The sequence below is a fragment of the Peromyscus eremicus genome, chromosome 5 (genome assembly GCF_949786415.1).
Source record: "Peromyscus eremicus chromosome 5, PerEre_H2_v1, whole genome shotgun sequence".
Taxonomy (NCBI): domain Eukaryota; kingdom Metazoa; phylum Chordata; class Mammalia; order Rodentia; family Cricetidae; genus Peromyscus; species Peromyscus eremicus.
Genome location: NC_081420.1, coordinates 84,484,239 through 84,505,609, shown reverse-complemented (window position 1 = coordinate 84,505,609; position 21,371 = coordinate 84,484,239). Strand labels below are relative to the sequence as shown.

At 48.3% G+C, this 21,371-nt stretch overlaps 1 protein-coding gene across 1 annotated transcript; it reads left to right on the top strand.

Annotated features, from left to right (window-relative positions):
* The first annotated feature begins 1,400 nt into the window (after positions 1 to 1,400).
* Positions 1,401 to 17,133, top strand: Def8 (differentially expressed in FDCP 8 homolog). Its single transcript, XM_059262494.1, has 12 exons — positions 1,401 to 1,594; positions 3,480 to 3,613; positions 4,580 to 4,677; positions 7,460 to 7,609; positions 8,761 to 8,902; positions 10,032 to 10,196; positions 10,901 to 11,028; positions 11,140 to 11,253; positions 13,037 to 13,117; positions 13,843 to 13,983; positions 14,139 to 14,248; positions 15,313 to 17,133. The coding sequence occupies exons 1-12, from the start codon at positions 1,587 to 1,589 to the stop codon at positions 15,413 to 15,415; spliced, it is 1,374 nt and encodes a 457-aa protein (XP_059118477.1). The 5' UTR covers positions 1,401 to 1,586; the 3' UTR covers positions 15,416 to 17,133.
* Positions 17,134 to 21,371: the final 4,238 nt, after the last annotated feature.

The following is a 21,371-nucleotide window of genomic DNA, read 5'->3' as shown; positions in this document are numbered from 1 at the left end:
TGTGTAACAGCTCTAGCTGTCTTGGAACTCACTTTGTAGACCAGGCTGCCTGCCTCTGCCTCCAGAGTGCTGGAATTGAAGGTATGCGCCACTGCTGCCCAGCTTGGAACTCTGTGTAGCTTTGCGCCTCTCCTGGAACTCACTTGGTAGCCCAGGCTGGCCTCGAACTCACAGAGATCTACCTGGCTCTGCCTCCCGAGTGCTGGGATTAAAGGTGTGCGCCACCACCGCCCGGTGGACCTTTTTATTAATGAATTTAATCATTACAACAATCCTGATGCTAGACCCCATGGATATTGTCTCGGTGGTTATGGAAATGAAACCAGCCTGTGTGTGAACTCTTAGGCAGAAGTTTTAATTGTAAAAGAGAGAATTTGAGAGAAAGGGAAGAGCTGGTTTTGAGAAGTTCATGCTGCCAACAGAGAAAAATGAAGGCATTTTATTGTTTTTGTTTGTTGGGGAAGGTAGGTTTATTAGTCATGAGACTTCCTTCTTTTTTAAACAGGGCCTCACCATGTTTCTCTGGCTGGCCTGCAACTTGTTATGTAGTATAGGTTGGCCTTGAACTCACAGAGCTCCATCTGCCTCCACTTCTTAAGAATATAATTTTATGCCAGGCGGTGGTGGCGCACTCCTTTAATCCCAGCACTCGGGAGGCAGAGCCAGGTGGATCTCTGTGAGTTCGAGGCCAGCCTGGGCTACAGAGCGAGTTCCAGGACAGGCCCAAAGCTACACAGAGAAACCCTGTCTTGAAAAAACAAAAAACAACAACAAAAAAGGTTGCCTCCCTAGTGCTGGGATTAAAGGCTTGTGCCACCACCGCCCGGAGTCTTTCTCATTGTTGAAGGGAATTTTCCCATGTAAGATAGAGATAGAGATGGAGATGGATGACTAGTTTGTTCTTGGAGACAGCCTGTCATTATTCTATGCCTGGTGGAATTTTGCAATAAGAGCATGGGCAATGGGCACATCCATAGAGTGCTAACAAGAGGGGGAGGAACTGGGTGAATAACAGGCTTTATAGATTAAGGGTACGAGGGTCTGTGTCGTTCACCCCCTCCCCCCGTGTTTATCCCTGTTACTGTTTAACCCTGCGTGGTACTATTACAATTCCTCTTTTGAGACATGAGAAATTGGGAGCAGAGAAAGGCTGTGAGGCTGGCGGAGCTCGCACTCAGGTTGAGGTTGTTCGTTTTGTCACCATGAGGTGACTGGAGTGGTCTATTAGAGTGTATTTTGACTGCAAGAAACAACTCTCCCTTCCAATAGCAGTAGAGTAAACAAGTTTGTTTCTGCCTTACGTGACTGAAACCTAGTGGTGAGCAGCTCTAGGCTTGGTGGGATTGCTTTTGATCTTGTTACTTGGCAGTCCTCATTTGTGGCTTCTGTCATAGCTCAAGGTGGTTCTGACAGCTTCCCCCCATGACATCTGCATTCCAGACAGAGGAGGAAGGGCGGAAGAAGGATTCTGAGAAGTCCCGAATGATCTTTCTGCTCCCGTTCTATTGATCGGAACAGTCATATTACCATGCCTAGGTGTAGGGAAGACTGGGCAATCGTGCGGCAATGATGACTCCTCACTCAGGATGAAAGGGTGAGTGAACACGGGCATAGTTTAATCTCTCCTGCACTCTGGCTAGTCCTTAGGATGCTTGGGAGGTGCTGGGCACTAGTCAGGGACCCCTGACTTTAGTACGCTGTGTGACTTAGCCAAAGTCATCAGCTCAGGGAACCTGCATCCCCTTAGGCAGTGGTTCTCAACTTTCCTGATACACTGGCTCTTTAATATAGTTCCTCCTGTTGTGATAACCCCCAACCAGAAAATCACTTTTGTTGCTACTTCATAACTGCAATTTTGCTGCTGTTATGAATCATAATGTAAATATCTGATATGTGACCCCTGTGAAAGGGTCATTCAACCCAACCCCAGAAGGGGACGAGACCCACAGGTTGAGAACCACTGCCTTGCACCTTCTGTTAGCAGCTGGTAGTTCTTATCAGACTATGGCCTTCTCCCTCAACAGAGGCAAAGCCAGCAGGATGAGGCCTCTAGGTATTCGGAGTCCCTGGCTCTAGAGAGGGCCCCTGCAGGTGTTGAGAGGAGCCATCAGTACAGGTTCCCACTCCAGAGTGAGGACTGAGCAGGGTCAGCCACTCTGGACTTAGTGCCTCTATTTTTCTTTTCTGTGAAAGAGCGGGGAAGGAGTCACAGATTGTCTCCTTTCTTTTTTTCATTTTTGTCTTTGTTTTATTTTGTTTTTTGAAACAGGGTTTCTCTGTGTAGTTTTGGTGCCTGTCCTAGAACTCACTCTGTAGCCCAGGCTGACCTTGAACTCACAGAGATCCGCCTGGCTTTGCCTCCCGAGTGCTGGGATTAAAGGCGTGTGCCACCACCGCCGGCCATTTTTGTCTTTTTTCACGACAAGGTTCCTTTGTGTACCCTGGCTATCCTGGCACTCACTTTGTAGACCAGGCTAGCCTGAACTCACAGAGATCCACCTGCCTCTGCCTCCCAAGCCCTGGGATCAAAGGTGTGCACCACCACACCTGTTTTGCTAAGTGTCTAGAACTAGTTTCACCAACCAGTGCCCCACCTCTGGGTGAGGAAACAGAGGCAGAGAGAAGCTATGGAATGTGGCCCAACTAGATAAGTGGAGAACTGCATTCCAACCGCTTTTGTTTCATTCAGATACAGCCCTTCCCTTTTTGCCAGGGGCCACCAGCTTTGTATTCCCAGTGTGGGCTGAGCTCTAGGGAGGGGAAAGAGTGCCTAGTGATCTTGACACTAAACACTTCCTGCTACATGGGATCCCAGGGCAGGAAGCTATAGGAATAACTCAGACCATGTGGTTCTGAAGCAGGACTGGAATGCAGGCTCAAGAGGTACGAGCCCACACTAGAACCTAGATGCATTGTTGGGGCCAGGGAAGAGTGCCTAGGTCCCCCTGCCGGGAGCAGGACAAGGATGGGCCTTGGATTTGGCTCCACCGGTGAACAGGGATGGTATTTTTGGGTGCTCTGCTTTATATGGAACACCCCAAGTAAGGGGACAGGAAGGAAGATCCAGTTCCAAGAGGTGTGTCTTGTAAGAACAGGCTAGCAGCAGGGGCCTGGCTGGCCTGGGGCCAAGTGAGAAACTTGCCATTTGAGGCCCATCAAAGAGCCAGTAGCCCCAGGGCTAGAGCCCTACGGCATCTGGGGTCAGAGGAGCTCCTGCACAGGAGCAGGCACCCTGGAATAAGCCTGTACCCCGGGCTAGCCCTCCTCACTGGGGGTTCTTCTGAGACAACACTGCCTGTGGAGCCTGGTTAGAGGTAGCTGAGGTGGCCTGTGGGAAGGAGAAGGATGCCCTTTGTGGAGTTGCCCTGCACTATCTCCCAGCCTCTGGGAAGTGAAAGAGACAGGGGACTGGAGAAAAGGGATGAGCCATGATGAGCTTGGGACTTGGCCACTCATCTCAGCCTTGCTGGGCCTTGCAGGTGGGATGCTATGGAATATGATGAGAAGCTGGCTCGGTTCCGGCAGGCCCACCTCAACCCTTTCAACAAGCCGCTTGGACCAAGACAACATGAACAGGAACCCAGTGAGAAGTCCCAAGAAGTCACTTCTGAAGGTGAGCCCTGCAGGGCGAGGGCTGTATAGACAGACAGACGGACACCTTACACCAGGCTCACCACTCTTTCTGCCTGTGGCCCTTCCCGTGGGGTGGGCATAGTCACTTTCTGCCTGACCAGAATGAACACTCTGGAGGGCAGGGATCTGAGTCTGGAGAATCACTGTTGAGTCCCAGGGCCTCACACGTATGTGCTTAGTGAACACTTGGAGAAAACTCAGAGCCAAGATCTAGGGAGAAGAGTCGAGTGAATGAAATGTCTGTGGAGAGACCTTCACCTTCTTGGGATCAGAAAGGGAGGAGGGCAGTCATTTTGGATAAGATAATTAGAGTCTTGGGACCAGAGTGGTTGTTTGGGTGGCCTGAAGTTCACACAGGACTTCATGAATTGTGTGATGTAGACAGTGAGTGGTTTTTCTTCAGTCACACAGGAAGCATCTGCCTTAGAAAGTGGGACAGTTTGTTTGTTTGTTTATTTGGAGACTGGGTCTCTATATAGGCAAGGTTGGTCTGAAACTGAAACTAGTGATTCTATTTCAGCTTCCCAAAGGCTGGCATTGCAGGCATGTATGGCCACACCCAGTTTGGGATGTTTCTATAATGCTACCTGTGGACCTCCCTGGGCACTACCAGTATTGGTTCACAAGTTTTTATTGTTGTTATTGTTGTTGTTTTAGCAAAGCACAAGAGTCAGACTTCCTACAAGGGGATCAGGACCTGGAATCTTTCACTTGTAACTTTGATTAGTGCTTTCTGGTTTTCACAATGAGACAAAGTCACTTACAAATGCCAACCGGACAGAAGCAGACAGCTGAGTGGTGCCTAGCTTTCCCCAGTACCCCCTTTCTGTGGGCTCCCCAACACCTCTGGCTCGATTCTATCCACCCCAGCTACCTTCCCAGGGAATGAGGAGAAAGAGCAGCAGGCAGACCTTTGCCACCGTTCATGCCTGTTTTCTTACTCCAGAGACTCTGCCTGAGCTGCCCACTGGGGAGCCCGAGTTCCACTACTCTGAGCGCGTGATGGATCTTGGCCTGTCTGAAGACCACTTTTCCCGCCCTGTGGTAAGGTTTGGAGTCTAGACCCTTACGTAGGTGTTATCCACATCACAGCACTTCCAGGTGGCTAGCGGTTCAGACACTCTCATGAGCTGGGGTGCAGTTTCCTTTCTAGATAGCCACTACTGTTGGGTTCAGTGGCTCCCAAGTCAGCCAAGTCTCCTGGGTTTCGAATCTGAAACATACATGGTACCTGACCCTCATCTTCAAAGTCTGAGGGTCTAGAGACAGCTTGGGGAAGGGAGGTGGAGCTCCTCATTCATTCATTCATTCATTCATCCATCCATGTATGTATGTATGTATGTATGTATGTATGTATGTATGTTAATTTTTATTTGAGACAGAGTCACACTGTATTACTCTGGCTGGCCTGGAATTCACTATGTAGACCAGGCTGGCCTTGAACTTAAAGAGATCTGCCTGCCTTTGCCTCCTGAGTGCTGGGATCAAAGGTGTGTGCTACCACGCTTAGCTCGTGTATGTATATAATTTTTATGTGTGTGTCTGTACACTAGAGATTAGACTCAGAGCCTCAGGAATGCTCAGGAATACAACTGAGCTGTATCCCCAGCCTCAAACCCCTCTTTTAAAAAAGATTTATTTATTTTTATTTTGTGTGTTTATGTGAGTGGCTGCATGTATGTATGTACACCACATGTGTGCCTGTGGGGCCAGAAGAGGGTATTTATCCCTCGGAGCTGGAATTATAGGCATCTGAGAACCACTTTGTGGGTACTGGGAACTGATTACTATCTCTGCAAGAGGAACAAGTGCTTTTTTTGGGGGGGGGTTTAAGACAGCATTTCTCTGTGTAGCCCTATCCTGGAACTTGCTCTGTAGACCAGGCTGGCCTCGAACTCACAGAGATCCACCTGCTTCTGCCTCCCAAGTGCTGGGACTAAAGGTGTGTGCTGTACCACCCAGGTAGGAGCAAGTGCTCTTAACTACTGAGCTGTCACTCCAGCCCTCATTTTTTAACTTTTTATTTTGAAATTAATTCTTCCTAAGTTTCTACGGCTAGCCTGAAACTTGCTTTGTAGCCCAGGCAGGTCTTGGATTTTTTAATGCCTCAGACTCTCAACTAGTTAGATTACATGCCCATGCCATCAGGCCCAGGGTGTTTTCTATCTTTTATAACATGTCTCACACTTCCTCTTAGCCTCAAAATGAGCTCCAAAGAGGAAGGAAGGGCACCACTACCTTTCTGCCTGGGTCTTTTGAAAGCCCGTCGTGTGGAAGGAGGAGCATGTCTCTTGAGGGCAGAGTCAGCTGACCCCCACCCCCACCCCCCACCCCCACATGCTCTGAGGTCTGAACCTGGAAGCAGAGCATTCTAGGTCTGGAGCCTTAGCTAGGCTCTGAGCTTCTGGGGCAGTAGAGGAGAGAGCACTCGGAAGTACTGAGTCTGGGGTGAGTGCACCTTCCGGCTGCTTCACTAGCTTCTTAGCCTTTAGGCCAGAGACCTCTTCCTCATTTTCTCAGCTTTCTTTTTAGAAATGAAACAGCATGGCTAAAAGGGCTACTGGATTTGGATTTCTAAAGAGGAAGTGTGTGTGTGTGTGTGTGTGTGTGTGTGTGTGTGTGTGTGTGTAATGTTGGGGGCCTCTGGCGTGTTAGATAAGCACTCTACTACTGACTAACACTCCCAGCTCTTAGACGTCATCCCCACTCCCCACCCCCATGAGACAGTGTTTCTCTCTAGATAACTTTGGCTGTTCTGGAACTGGCTCTGTAGACCAGCCTGGCCTGGAACTCAGAAATCCACCTTCTTCTGCCTCCCGAGTGCTGGATTAAAGGCCTGTGCCACCACGGCCTGGCATTTTTAAAAACATTTTCTTAATTGTGTGTTTGGTATATATGTCTGTACATGAGTACATGATATTTATTTATTTGTTTGTTTGTTTGGTTGGTTGGTTGTTTGAGATAGGGTCTCGCTATGTAGCCCTGCTGGCCTGGCATTCGCTAAGTAGATCAGACCGGCTTCTAATTCACAGAGATCCACCTGCCTCTGCCTCACCTGCTCCACCTTGTTTATCTATTTTGAGACAGAGTCTCACTGAACCTGGAGCTCACTTATTCAGCCAGCCCAGCTGACCAAGGAACACCGGGGATCATCCTGTTTCCATTTCCCCAGCACTAGGATTATAGACTTGTTCTGCCATACGCAGCATTTTATCTGTGTGCTGGGGTCCCCACTCAGGTCCTCATACTTGAATGGCAAGCACCTCACTGATTGTCCCCTTTCCAGCCCCTTGTTTTGTCTTTAGGACAGGTCCTCAAGTAGCCCAGGTTGGCCTCAAACTTGTTATGTAATTGCTCTGTAACTGAAGATGACTTTAACCCTTTTTTTTTTCTTTTCCCTGTTTTTGAGACAAGTCTCTAGCCCTGTCTGTCCTCCAATTTGTTATGTTTAACTCCTGATCTTCCTGCCTCCACCTCCTGTTTGGATTACAGACCAAGGGAGGTTTATTTGGTGCTGGGGACCGAACCCAGGACCTCGTGTATGCTAGGCAAGCACTTCATCAACCGAGCCAGCTGTGGAAGTTGTCTTTTGGAAAGTCTCCCGAATTAAATGTTTAGAGGCCCGTGGGTAGATCGTCCCAGCTAGGAGCAGGGAGCACGAGTGGATTCTTAAGTGTTGCTAACTCTCCTGGGCCTTGAGCAAGTCTTCACCTGGGTGAAGGAGCTGAGGTCTGCTATGTGCCTAAGTACTCATGAGGACAGGCCTACCTTCCATGGGGAGGGACTTCCAGGTGGTCATCTGACTGTGGCCTTCCAACCTGGGTAGGGTCTTTTCCTGGCCTCTGATGTCCAGCAGCTGCGGCAGGCAATTGAGGAGTGCAAGCAGGTGATTCTGGAGCTGCCAGAGCAGTCAGAGAAGCAGAAGGATGCTGTGGTGAGACTCATTCACCTCCGGCTGAAGCTCCAGGAGCTGCAGGTGGGTACGGACCTGCTCTGCCACAGACGTGCCTGGAGCATGGCTGGAACTGTGGGAGGCAGGAGGACAGGGTGCCCTTGGCTCCTTCCAGGGGGTGGGGAGAGAAAAGCAGGGTGAAAGTGTAGGCTAGTCACTTCCCTGGAGGGACTGAAAGCCAATCCTAAGGTGCTTAGAGCAAAGGGAAGAAAGATTGTTTGATTAACCATTTGCGGGGAGGGCAGCTCCTAACAACGGCAGGAGTCCTGTACTCTTTTGATCTACCTTGTGTTGAATCGGCCTTCAGGTAGGCGCTCGGAGGTGGCAGGGATGACCTCAGCAACTGAAACCTGTCTTTCCACAAGTTTACCTTTCTCAGTGTGGGCAGGAGGTCAGTGATGACTGATTAGCCAGGCCTAGGTCACAAGCTTAGGGACATTCACAGTAATTGATTAGACTTGGATTATGTATGTGCTTATCCCGGAAACACCACAGCCGTTGGTGAGTTTTGTGACCGCCCACTGAAGCAAGTGTGATGACAGCTCTTTGAGTTGTGTGGACCTGGGAGGGAGTGATGACCTGAAGGTGTGTGTCAGCAGGAGGTGACGACAGTGCATCATAGAATCCACCCCAGGTTTTAGTCCCAAGCCTGTGTTTTTTTTGGCTTGGTGGTCTGTTGTATCCCTTGTACTGACTCTGAAACTCTGGGAGTTTAAAGTGGAATATTCGTTAGGGAATAGGTAAGGATAGATATGGTAGCAAGCATATGCCAGGAGCAGTGGTTGTTTTCCTCATGAAAGAAAACCACTCAGTCGGTCCAGGCAACAGCCAGAAATATTAGAGCCCTAGGTCATCCTTTCTGTTACTCTGCCAGATCCTGAAGGGAGTCTGAGGTCACCCTACCACAGCAAACAGAAGGGCCGAGGCAACATCCCTCCTGCTTACAGGCCCTCGGGACTGTACAGACCTGGATGCAAAGAGGCCGGGGAAAGCTGGGTGTGTTCTTGAGGGTTGGTACCCAGCTACAGTTGTGTTGCTAAGGAGAGAAGGGCAAGATGTGTTTGGGCAGAAACTCAGCATCTCTGCTACAGGCAGTTCCTGGAAGGCATTTGCTGACCTTCTGGAGTGAAGGGAAGGAGCTACAGCTTCGCTCACCTATGACTGTTCCCCTTCAGGATCCCAATGAGGAGGAACCCAACATCCGGGTTCTCCTAGAGCATCGCTTCTACAAGGAGAAGAGCAAGAGTGTCAAGCAAACTTGTGATAAGTGCAACACCATCATCTGGGGCCTCATCCAGACCTGGTACACCTGTACAGGTAGGCCAAGACCAGGACCCACTCCTGTAGACGCTCTGCTCCCAGACGGGGGTCACGTTCAAGTGACTTGTCCAGGGTGTACAGATGACCACGCATTGCTGTGCGCTGGAGAGGAGCAGAGGAGACCAGCGTGCCTGCCTTCACTGGCCGTGATTCTAGATCCGAGCTGTTTGGTATAGTGCTGATGAGTCACAGAAGGTTTTTGAAATTAAAATTCACCTGAGTTGAATATGTAGATTAGTTTTATTATCTACTTTGCAAATGCTCGGTAGCCACATGAGGCTGGTGGTTACCATATTGGATAGTGCAGAGAGAGTGTTGCAGAATGATGGTACTGTTCTGTATGAGAAGCCAGATTAGGAAATGGCATGCTATGTCAGACAGCGCTAGGAAGGAAAACTGAAAGGGGATAATATTTATAGGGGGTGCAGCGGGTACTATTTTTGGTAAACTGAAAAGACTCATATGACAGTTTAAGCAAGCACTTGGAGGTCAGAGTGCAAGCCAGGAGTATTATCTAAGGAGGAAGGATGTGGTATGGGGGAGTCTTATATGCAAAGGCCCTGTGGTTGATGTGTGTCTATTACCAATGAGGATAAGTACCATGTCTAAGGGGAGGTGTAGTGAGGACTATACATGGGTGCTGAATACTTAGACTCTGGTTGCTACGTTGAGCTGGAAGGAAGAGAGGGTCATCTCTGATGAAGGTTGAGTGTTGTGTGAGGAGTGGGTGAGGTCAGTGCTGGCTGCAGAAATAAGTGAGGAGTCAGGATGACTCATGCTGTAGTCTCAACCCCAGAAGGATAGAGTCGCTGAAACCTGAGATAGATGAAGACAGTTGAGATGTAAGAGAGGAAACTTCATTGGAAAGCTTGGGTTTGATGGATGCTAATGGCAGATTGACTCTAGATGTGTGTCATGGTTAAGAGACAAAGCTCGGCGTCCAGAGACATGAGGATCTTTGAGATGCTGAGCTACTCAGTAGTGCAAGGAGAAAGCCTTGCGTTGATGTGGACACTGGAGGGGCACGGATGGGGTATGTGTGTGGAGCAGTCCAGCTGAAGGTCATCCTAGGCTGTGGCGATCCACACCACAACTTTTGAGAGATATGGGTATTTTCCCACTGCAGGTTGTTATTACCGCTGTCACAGCAAGTGCCTGAACCTCATCTCCAAACCCTGTGTCAGCTCCAAGGTTAGTCACCAGGCTGAGTATGAGCTGAACATCTGCCCTGAGACTGGGCTGGACAGCCAGGACTACCGATGTGCTGAGTGCCGGGCTCCCATCTCTCTGCGTGAGTGAACGATGGGGTCCTCTTCGAAGTTGGGGGAGAATAGTGGCAGAGCTGATCCAGGAAGGGCACCTGGTTGCTGTGTGAGAAAGATGTACTACAACAGCTGAATGAGGGCCTGGGGCCAGCACAGTCCGTGTGCCTTGTTTTGGGGATGTCACAAAGGGAAGTTATTGTCATTCCTTCAGTCCCCATGGGAATAGTCAGTTTCTGGCTGTTTCCTGACTTGTCCGAGTCTCTCCAGGGCTGATCTCTGATCTCTGACGATAGTGCCTTTGTGTTCCCACCGTCACAGAGAGCCCACAAAGGCAAGGGCTAGGGGAAAACAAATGATGCTGCACTGGGGATGTGCCTGCTTAGCATATATAAGGCTCTCGGTTTCATGCCAAGTGTGCAGAAGAAAGGAAAATGAAAACATTCTAGAGATGGAAATATTAACTACTATGAACTTGTGGGGTCCCTTCAGGGGTTCTTTCTGTCTTCCTACTCTGTTGTCTCATTTTGCCGAGACACTGGGATGGCCAAGGGCCTCCTGGATGAGAATGGGTAAGTCAAGTCTGGGGGGATACAGGGGACCTCTAACTTAGCTCACACTTTACTGCAGCCTTGGTGAGGGAGGATAGACCACATGGTGTGAGTCCTTGGACAGGGAAGGCAGACCGTAATCCCTCATAGCTGTCTGACCTCGGAACAACCCGGCCCCGCAGGAGGTGTGCCTAGCGAGGCCCGGCAGTGCGACTACACTGGCCAGTACTACTGCAGCCACTGCCACTGGAATGACCTGGCTGTGATCCCCGCTCGAGTGGTGCGCAACTGGGACTTTGAGCCACGCAAGGTTGGTGCTGGAGATACGGTGCTTGTGGGGGTGGGGAGGGAGAGCAGGGCGAAGGTGGGCGTGGCCCCACCAGTCCTCGCTCTGCAAGCTGGTCACTCAGCTACCCTGCAGGTGTCCCGCTGCAGCATGCGCTACCTGGCATTGATGGTGTCTCGGCCAGTGCTTCGGCTCCGGGAGATTAACCCTCTGCTGTTTAACTACGTGGAAGAGCTGGTGGAGATCCGGGTGAGGCTGGGCCCTGCTTAGAGTTGGGATGGACTTGTCTCCCCATGGGAGGCTCTGGGCAGAGGAGGTGGGCTACAACCAGCTGGGCAGCGGTGGCGCACACCTTTAATCTCAGCACTAAAGAAGGGCATGCCTTTAATCTCAGCACTAAGGAGGCAGAGGCAGGTTCTAGGCGAGCCTGGTCTACAGAGTGAGATCCGGGACAGGCACCAAAACTACACAGAGAAACCCTGTCTCACAAAACAAAACAAAACAAAACAAAACAAAATAAGACAAAAAGTTACAACCATAAACACAATGTTAAATTCTCTAATAATCTCATTGAAAAAGCGGAACCTAGGGTGGTGGCTCATCCCTGTGATGTTAGCATTAGGGGCCTGGGTAGGAGGATCACTAGTGTGAGGTCAGCCTGAGCTAGATAGTCAGAGAGCGTGTCAGAAAGTGTGTGTGTGTGTGTGTGTGTGTGTGTGTGTGTGTGAGAGAGAGAGAGAGAGAGAGAGAGAGAGAGAAGGGAGGAGAGGGAGAGAGAGAAGGCGAAATACAATTTTAATTCTATCCATCTGTCAATCAACTGTCTACCTATTTACCTACCTGGCTGGGGATGTAGTTCAGATGAATGAAACTCAGATGCAGGAAGCACTGGGTTCAGTTCCCAGCATTGCATAAATCTGCATGGTAGCACATGTAGCTCAAGCTGACCTTGAATTTGATGTATAGCTGAGGTTGGTCTTGAACCCTGATCCTCCTGTCTCTACCTCCCAAGTGTGGGTATACAGCAGGTTTGTGCTTCTACACCTATCTAGTAGTATATTTTCTTCAGCCCAATAGAATAAAAATATTATTATAATACATAATCAACATACAAAATTGTCAAGCTATTTTATTCTCTTTTTATGTGTACTATAACTTTGAATTCTAGTGTGTACCCTATACTTACAGCAATCCAAGTGAATACTAGACATTTTCAGCAGCTCTATATGGCTTTTGGCCACTTGTAGCCGGAAGAGTCGGAGCTGAGGTCAGAAGGTGCTGTAGTTCAGGCAGGGGTTGATGATGTCCTGGGCGAGTTAGTAGAAAGGACTTAGATTCCATGTTTTAGGGGAGGGGTCTGAGTCAGAGCAAGGTGAGTGGTCAAGGCCAAGGCATTGATGAGCAGCATGGGATCTGCCTAGGATTTTGGTTTTTTTTTGTTTTTTGTTTTTGTTTGTTTGTTTGTTTTTGTTTGTGTGTTTTTGTTTTTTGTTTTTTTTCGAGACAGGGTTTCTCTGTGTAGCTTTGCGCCTTTCCTGGAACTCACTTGGTAGCCCAGGCTGGCCTCGAACTCACAGAGATCCGCCTGCCCCTGCCTCCCGAGTGCTGGGATTAAAGGTGTGCGCCCCCACCTCCCAGCTTGCCTAGGATTTTGGCTCGCTGTGTTGGATATGACTTAGTTCTGACCTGAGGCGGTGGGATGGGCCCACAGCTTGTCTCTAGGACTGAGCTAAGTGACATGAATGGAAGATCTCAAGAAGCATGTTTAATGAACCTCAAGATCCTATGTAGCTCAGAAACTGTGATTTGCATTTGAGGTTGGATAGACCATTCAAATGTACAACCATCTTGTGGAATTTGAGGGCACCTTCCCCAGTCCCTGCTGACCTTGCTGTTACCCACAGTATGAGGAGAAGCCACCCTGTGCGCATGGCCCCTGTAAAGCCAGTACGAAACCAGCCCCTTAGCCTTACAGAAACAGTACCACCAGTGTGCCGTGGGTGAGATGTCCACCTGTTGTCTGTGTCTGCAGAAGCTGCGCCAGGACATCCTGCTAATGAAGCCATACTTCATCACCTGCAAGGAGGCCATGGAGGCACGCTTGCTGCTGCAGGTCAGACTGCTAGAGGGACAGGTCTCAGAGAGCCGGGGTGATCGGATGCTTCCTGCTCAGATTCTTCAGAATACGCAGTAGCCAGACAGGTTATGCTTCTAGCAGCCTTCCAAACTTTTTATTCTGGGAATGTCATTGAAAACAAACTGTCAAATATTCTACACATAACTGTTCTCTGATGATCTGTTTTGACCTTAGCCTCCTCGGGCAGGTTGAACAAAACCCGAGTTTTAAGACTCACCCACTGCTTTGCTCAATAAGTAATCTCAGAGACTGTTCTGAATTATGGGAACAGTGAGCAAGACAGGCCCTTGGAGAGTGGCCGATGGGTCCGGAAGGCAAGGGAAATAGGCAGTCTGTCGGGGTGCGAGCACTGTGCATAGAAGCAAGCAGGGTAAGGGGTAGGAAGAACTGGAAGGTGCTAAACAGAGACCAGGAGCAGGAAGAGGCGTGGATGGCAGGGGAAAGCTGTTGTGAAGGGTGAGGAGCACTGAAGGGTGAGGAGGGGCGTTTTAGGTGTGTTCAATGGGGCGTATAGATCAGGAAATGTTGCCCTGGCCATATCGGCCCTTTGCCTTCTCCAGGCTCTTGAGGTCCCTATACAGACACCCTATGAACTTGTGGTTTCCTCAAGAACCCTGGGCCCTAACAACAGGAGTGGTCATGGGTGGGGGATGGGGAACCCTTTCTCTGCATTTAGGATAACACCTGCTGGGTCTTGGCAGCTCCAGGACCGACAGCATTTTGTGGAGAACGATGAGATGTACTCTATCCAGGACCTCTTGGAGGTGCACATGGGCCGCCTCAGCTGCTCGCTCACTGAGATCCACACGCTCTTTGCCAAGCACATCAAGCTGGACTGTGAGGTGAGTTTCCTCGTCCCCTCCGTGATCATGGCCCTGTCTAGAGGAGACTCTTAGCTGTTCTGTCCACCAGCCCTCAGGGTCAGGATTGCCCAGTGTATTCCTGGCCTGAGTTGGCATTACTTGCCAGTCATTAATACTGATTCCCTTTCCAACAGCGGTGCCAAGCCAAGGGGTTCGTGTGTGAACTCTGCAAAGAAGGTGACGTGCTGTTCCCATTTGACAGCCATACCTCTGTGTGCACCGACTGTTCAGCTGTCTTCCACAGGTGAGTGTGGCTGTAGCTCACTCTCAGGCTAGGTATCTGGCTCCCTGCCTTCTAAGCAGAATGCCTTCCCTTGTCCCTGGCTGCAGCTGGTCCTGTGAAGCCTGCTGCCCAGGAGAGAGGAGGTAGACATTTGGGCTTTTGCTGTCTGGTGTTCAGAGCCCTTTGCTGGAGTTAGGCCCTGATATGTCCATCCAAATTAAAAGTTCCATTAAGGGGCTAGGAATGTAGCCTAGCATGCATGAAACCTTGGGTTTGATTTCCCGTGCAGACTAGAGCTAGGCGTGGTAGTACACGTCTGTCATCTTAGCCTGAAGAGAAAAGTTTAAAAACCAAAATAACAAAGGAGTCTGCTGAGTGAACCCTATCATACTTTGACACAGAGTTTGGGAACCAGGGGTAGAAGCTGCATTAGCGTTAATAAATGATGGAGATGGCCGAATAAGAGCTCAGAGGGCTGACTAGATAGCTCAGTAGGTAAAGGAGCTTGCTGCCAAGCCTAGTTACTTGAGTTTGATCCCTGAAACCCATACGGTGGGAAGAGAACCACCTCCTGCAAGTTGTTCCTGTCTTCCACAAGTGTATCATGACATGTGTGTGCCTACCTTCACATGTACAGGTACACATACAACAAATAAAAAAAGCTTAGAGGGGCTGGAGAGATGGCTCAGAGGTTAAGAGCACTGCCTGTTCTTCCAGAGGTCCTGAGTTCAATTCCCAGCAACCACATGGTGGCTCACAACCATCTATAATGTGATCTGGTGCCCTCTTCTGGCATGCAGGCATGCATGCAGATACAACACTGTATACATAAATAAATAAATCTTAAAAAAAAAAAAAAAAAAAGCTTAGAGCCTGGGGATGATTGCTGGAAGCCTGACTCTCCAGTAGAGGCTAGCACCTATGTACCAGGCTTTGTGGTAAATCATACTTGGATGCAGATTCTGCTTCTGCTCTAGGTCTGTGAGCATCTCTGAGCTTGATTGCCTATTTGTAGGAAGATACTGAGAGCTAGCCCGGGATGTAAAATTTTCTGTGCAGAACCCAGCCTATCTTTCTAACCTCAGGGACTGCTATTATGACAACTCAACCACGTGCCCCAAGTGTGCCCGGCTCAACTTGAGGAAGCAGTCACTGTTCCAGGAACCTGGTCTGGATGTGGATGCCTAGAACACTGGAGGAGACACCAGGCACCATATCCTCCCCTCTGGCTGTCAACCTGCTGGCATTGCCAGCCAGGTGTTCATTCTCCTCTGGAGACCCCGAGTGCATTCTCTGGGCCTCTTCATCTCTTTGGGGCCAGAAGGAAGTGACTGGTAGCCACAAGGACTCTCGTTCCCCAGGTGCTTGCTGAGACTTGGGAGTTCTATGCCTGGCTGTTTATTGGGTGTGCTGCTAAAAGGGGTCAGAATGCTGCTTCTGCCCCACTGTAGGACTCCTTAGGCAGGGGAGCCTGGGTGTGACTCTCCAGGAAAGTGGGGAGTCACTCTATTATGGCACAGAGCCCTCCAGTCCTTTACAACCAATCCTTCTGGGCCTTAGAGAGGGCCCTGCTCCTGTCTACACTACCCTGACAACTGGTCAGAAACTCCAGAGGCCTGTCCAGGGAGACCAGAGGAAGCCTCCTGACTGAGTTTTATCTTTGCTGTAGATAATTTAGGTTCTACTTAGAGGCTTCTGTCCCTCTTAGCACCTTGTCTCCTTAGGGCTCCAGGTTTTCTCTGACTGGGGCTGTTCACAGTGATGTCCCACGGACTGTCTCAGCATCCTGAGAGTCCTCCTCCTCCTCCTCAGTCTGTCAGTCCTGTGTGTTTCCCTGCCCTGTTTGTACAATAGGGAGGGAGGGGTCTGTGGAGCTTTTCTTGGCAGATACACCTGCTAAGCCTGCCGTAGCCTAGTCCACTTCATCCTGGTGCTCTGAGCTGGGCAGCGGGACTCATCTGAAGGAAGATATCGCAGTCTCCAGTTACATAGGTGGGACTGTGTCCCGGGAACAGGTTCAAGGTCAGGTTAGCTGGTCAGTTGTTGTTGGCCAGTGTGGCATTTGGGGGACCAAATTTTCCCACAGAAGTCTGCCCTGTTGCTGCAGGGCTCTGCTTAAAGATGATCAGTTACTGAGTTTTGATTTAGAAGCCTGAGGCCAAGAGCTAGGAATATTTGCTTGAGAGAGACCCAAGCAGGAGCTCTGTGGCCCATGCAGGAAAGTCTAGGCTTTGAAGGTAGGCATGACCTACAGCTTTCCAGTGAGGCACATTCCACCTCCATGCACACACCCCATAAATCTTAGGGTTGAAGGTGTGTAGAGTCAAGGGGCTCTCAGAATCTGGCTTCTGTCTTTCTTCCCTAGGAAGCAGGAATCATTTGCACCTGCCCCTTTACTCCCTGCCTGTGAATTGCCTTTGACACACACAGGTGGTGGGCAGAGGCCAAGGAGTGTCACAACTTGGATTTCCCTCACCTTTAATGAGGCATAAGAAGGGACGCCTCAACTAGCAGGATGAAGCTTAGCTTGCTGGCCGGTCTGAGGGGTGGATGGACATACTGCCACCTCTTTCTTGCTCCTCTGTACCATCAGGTAGCTTTACTCTTGCTATCTTTTCTGTTTCAATTTTCCCATCTGGAAAATAGGGAAAGTGGAGTTGACCTACCTCAGGGTGGAAGAATAAGGATTCCTTTGCTTGTGATGTGGGTCAGCAGCAGGTCCCTGTCCTGCTTCCTCTTTGGTGTTAAAGAGGGTCTTAAAACCAAATGCCATTTTCCCACACTCCCGAATCTTTGTGTTTCTTACCATTGTATCACATTTCTGTCCTATGCTATTGGCCCTTCCTGAACCTCCTGTGTAATCAGCATCACATGTTCCCAGCTATAAATCATAGTGTCTAAAGAAATGTTACTAGTCTGGTGTTGGTTGAACAAAGTGTGGGGCCCCCTCTTACAATACACTCCAAACCTCCTTCCTCAATACCTCTTTTCTACCTTCGACTTCAGGATGATGTAGATTTTCGTGGGTCCCTCTGTGAGTCTACAACTTGGTAAGAAGAGTAGCCAGCCAAGTGGCAACAGTAGTGATGCATGCCTTTAATCCCAGCACTCAGGAGGCAAAGGCAGGCAGATCTCCGAGTTCAAGGCCAGCTTGGTCTACAGAGAGAGTTACAGGACAGCCAGGGCTACATATAGAAACCCTGTGTTAAAAAAACAAAAAAAACAAAAAAAAAAAAGAAAGAAAAAACAAAATAATAATAACAATAATAATAATAATAAAAATAATAATCTAGCCAGGAGCAAAAGCCCATTTGCATGGATAACACTTATGGAAGAGTACACCCAGTGATATCTAGTATGGAACCAGGGAGGCCCTGTCATGACCATGCCATTTTCTCAGTCTCATTGAATATGGGATATCTGGACTGGTGTATTATGAATCTTGGATAAAGCAGAGTTCAGACACACAAGCCAATTACAGATTTAGGGAAACATCTTGGCCTTCCCTATTTCGTGGGTTTCAGTATATTTGAGGATAAATAATATTTAGGGGTTCATTGGGAGAAACATTTATAATGGTGTCAGACAAGGCCTGAGCCTTTTCTGACAATGTGTAGAGAAATTTCCCAATTTTTCTTGGTCTTCATTTGGGTGAGATGGGATGCCCACACGTGGGGTTTAGGTTCCAGGAATTTCACATATTTTACCATTTCTCATGTACTTGGCATGCAAGGAATGCTCTGTAATAGGAACTTTGTTTCTCTGAAGTCCTCGATTGTCTTGTTTACTTAAGTATGAGACCATCTGATTGTATAATCATGACACACTCAGCAAGAGCTCTACTTGAGCTCCTGGAAACATCACTCATCTCTGTAAGCCAGATGCAAGAAAAGTGCCATGATTGCAGTTCAAGGCCGTGACCTTTGCCCTTAAATAATGTTTTCAATGCATTGGCTTCAGAGGAACTACAAACACTCTTTCAGTATGTCCCAGCATGGTGGTGTACCCCCAAAGTCTGAACACTTGAAAGAGGGGAATATCCAGAGTCAGAGGTCAGCTTGGGACATAGAGTGGGATAATGTTTTATGATTTCCCCCAAATAGGACACCCTCAAACAATTCAATCTTCATAGGCTAAATTGCTGTTACCCTATGCCAGAGAGAAGCCCACACACCCACAGAAGACTCTGGGTTGAGATGCCTCCAACCACAGGTTGGGGACTGTAGCTGCACTTTGGATGTCCTCCACTAGGAATGTACAGCTCCCTTTTAGGTTTCAAGTGTTAGTTTTCTTTTGATGCTTTTATTTTAAAATAGGCAAAACTTCCTATTTGCCCATTTTCTGGATTCCCTAAATGTTAACATTTTGCCCTGTTCATTTTATTTTTATTTTCTGCATGTACACTTGTGAGCATGTTTGTGCATGTATGTGTGTGTGTGTGTAATCATTTGTTATTAATTTTTAGATATTGCCCTTTCTAAATTCACATTTATATTCCTCTAGAATATTTTTTTGGGAGGCTGGGGAATTGGCTTAGTAGTTAAGAGCACTAGCTGCTCTTGCAGAGGACCTGGGTTCATTCCTAGCACCCACATGGCAGCTCAAAACCATATGTAACTCTAGTCCCATAGGATCTTATGCCCTCTTTTGACTTTTGTAGGCACCAGGCACGAATGTGGTACACATACATACATGTAGGCAAAATACTCGTACACATAAAATAAAATAGATAAATTAAAAAAAATTTTTTTCAGCCAGGCATCGTGGTGCACACCTTATTCCCAGCACTTGGGAATCAGAGGCAGGTTGATCTCTAAATTCAAGGCCAGCCTGGTCTACAAGTTCCAGGACAACCAGGGCCACACAGAGAAACTCTATCTCTAAAAACAAACAAACAAAACAAAACAAAAAAACAAAACCCCAATAAATAAGGAAGTAAGTAAGTAAATAAATAGTATTTCATGTCTTTAATTCACCTATCAAAGTTAAGATTTTATTCACAGGACTGGGTGTGGTGGTGCACACACCTTTAATCCCAGCATTCAGGAAGCAGAGGCAGGTGGATGTCTGTGAGTTTGAGGTCAGCCTGGTCTACATAGAGAGTTCCAGGCCAGTCAGGGCTATGTAGAGAGACCCTGCATCAATAAAACAAAAAACAAAGCAGAAAGATCAGTTCATACTGGAGTGCAGCTAAACTGGAAAAGAGCATGTCTAGCATGCATGCAGCCTTGGGCTTGATCTCTAGCATAAACTGGGCACGGTGGCACAGAAGCCAGTACTCTCTGGAGGTAGAGGGAGGAATACCAGGAGTTCACAATGACCTTTGAGTGCATAAATATGTCTGAGGGCAGCTTAGACTATATGAGGCGCTGTCAAAACAAACCAACTCAGGAGGCAGAGGCAGGGGGACCTCTGTGAGTTTGAGGCCAGCCTGGTCTACAGAGTGAGTTCCAGGTCAGCCAGAGCTCCACACAGAAACCCTGTTTCAAAAAATAAAAAAACAAGGCCAGTTGGTGGTAGTGCATGCCTTTAATCCCTGCACTTGGGAGGCAGAAGCAGGTGGATCTCTGAATTCAAGAAACCAACTCAGGATGCAGAGCCAGGCAGATCTCTGAGTCTGAGGCTAGCCTGGTCTACAGAGCAAGATCCAGGACAGGCACCAAAACCACCAGAGAAGCCCTGTCTCAAAAAACCAAAAAAAATGCCAAGAGGTGGTTGGCGCATGCCTTTAATCCCAGCACTGGGGAGGCAGAGCCAGGCGGATCTCTGTGAGTTTGAGGCCAGCCTGGGCTACCAAGTGAGTCTCAGGAAAGGCGCAAAGCTACACAGAGAAACCCTGTCTCGAAAAACCAAAAATAAATAAATAAACAAACAAACAAAAAACCCCAAACAAAACAAAATACAACCTAAGTTGCCTTTGCTCCTGCAAGGTCAAATATTTGAATGTTTGACAAGTTGGTGGAACTGTTTGGGGAAGATTAGGAGATGTGGCCTTGTTGTGGAAGATGTGTCACTAGGAGTGAGCTTTGAGGTTTAATCAGGCCCAGTTTCTCTCTGCCTCCCGCCTGGGCATCAGGATATAAGCTCTCACCTACTGCTCAGCACCAGGACTGCCTGCCTCCACACTCCCTGCCATGGTGGTCATGGACTCACCTTCTGAAACTGGTGTTTTATCACAGCAATAGAACAATAACCAAGACACCTGGCTAAGGTGGCATACTAGTTACTTTTTCATTGCTGTGCCAATACTTGATAGAGCAACTTTAGCTGGGCATGGTGGTGCACACCTTTAATCTCACCATTTGGGAGGCAGAAGCAGGTGGATCTTTGAGTTCAAGGCCAGCATGGTGTACATAGTGACTTCCAGGACAGCCAAGAATCCACAGAGAAACCCTGTCTTAAAAAAAAAAAAAAAAAAAAAAAAGAACTTAAAAGAAGGCAAGATTTAGGCTCATGGTTTCTTCAGTCCACGTCCTTGACTCCACTGATTCTGGATAATATGATAATATGATAAGGGAAAACACTGTGGTGGGAGAATGTGTACGAGGCTGTGTATTCCATGGCAGAGAACCAGGACCACATGCCTTCAAAAGCATGCCATCAATGACCTACTTCCTTATGCTAGACTCCGGTTCCTAAAGTTTCCACCACTTGCAGAAACAGCATCACTACCTGAGGACTGAGTGTTTAACACATGAACTTGTGGGGACTTTGCATATTCAAACCCTCACAGGTGTGTGCCAGCTTTCCCCATTAGATTACTGTTTATGTCTTTGTCAATAGTATCAAATGTGGAGATATTTTGAGACTCTATGGAATTATCTATCCAGTTCCTGTTGTAACTTCTATCAATTCTAGCATCCACTGAATTATTGCTTAACTTGGAGTATAATAATTGTGAAATGGTGATTGATTCTATCTGCATATATGAGTGAGGTTTTAGTATAGAGGTATCCAACCTTCTGACTTCTCTGGGCCGCACTGGATGAAGAATTGCATTGGATCACATATTAAATATACAAATACTAGTGAAATGTGGAGCCCTGTTTGGAAAGTCTTAAAATCAATGAGCAGGCTGGGCGGTGGGGCGCATGCCTTTAATCCCAGCACTCGGGAGGCAGAGCCAGGCGGATCTTTGTGAGTT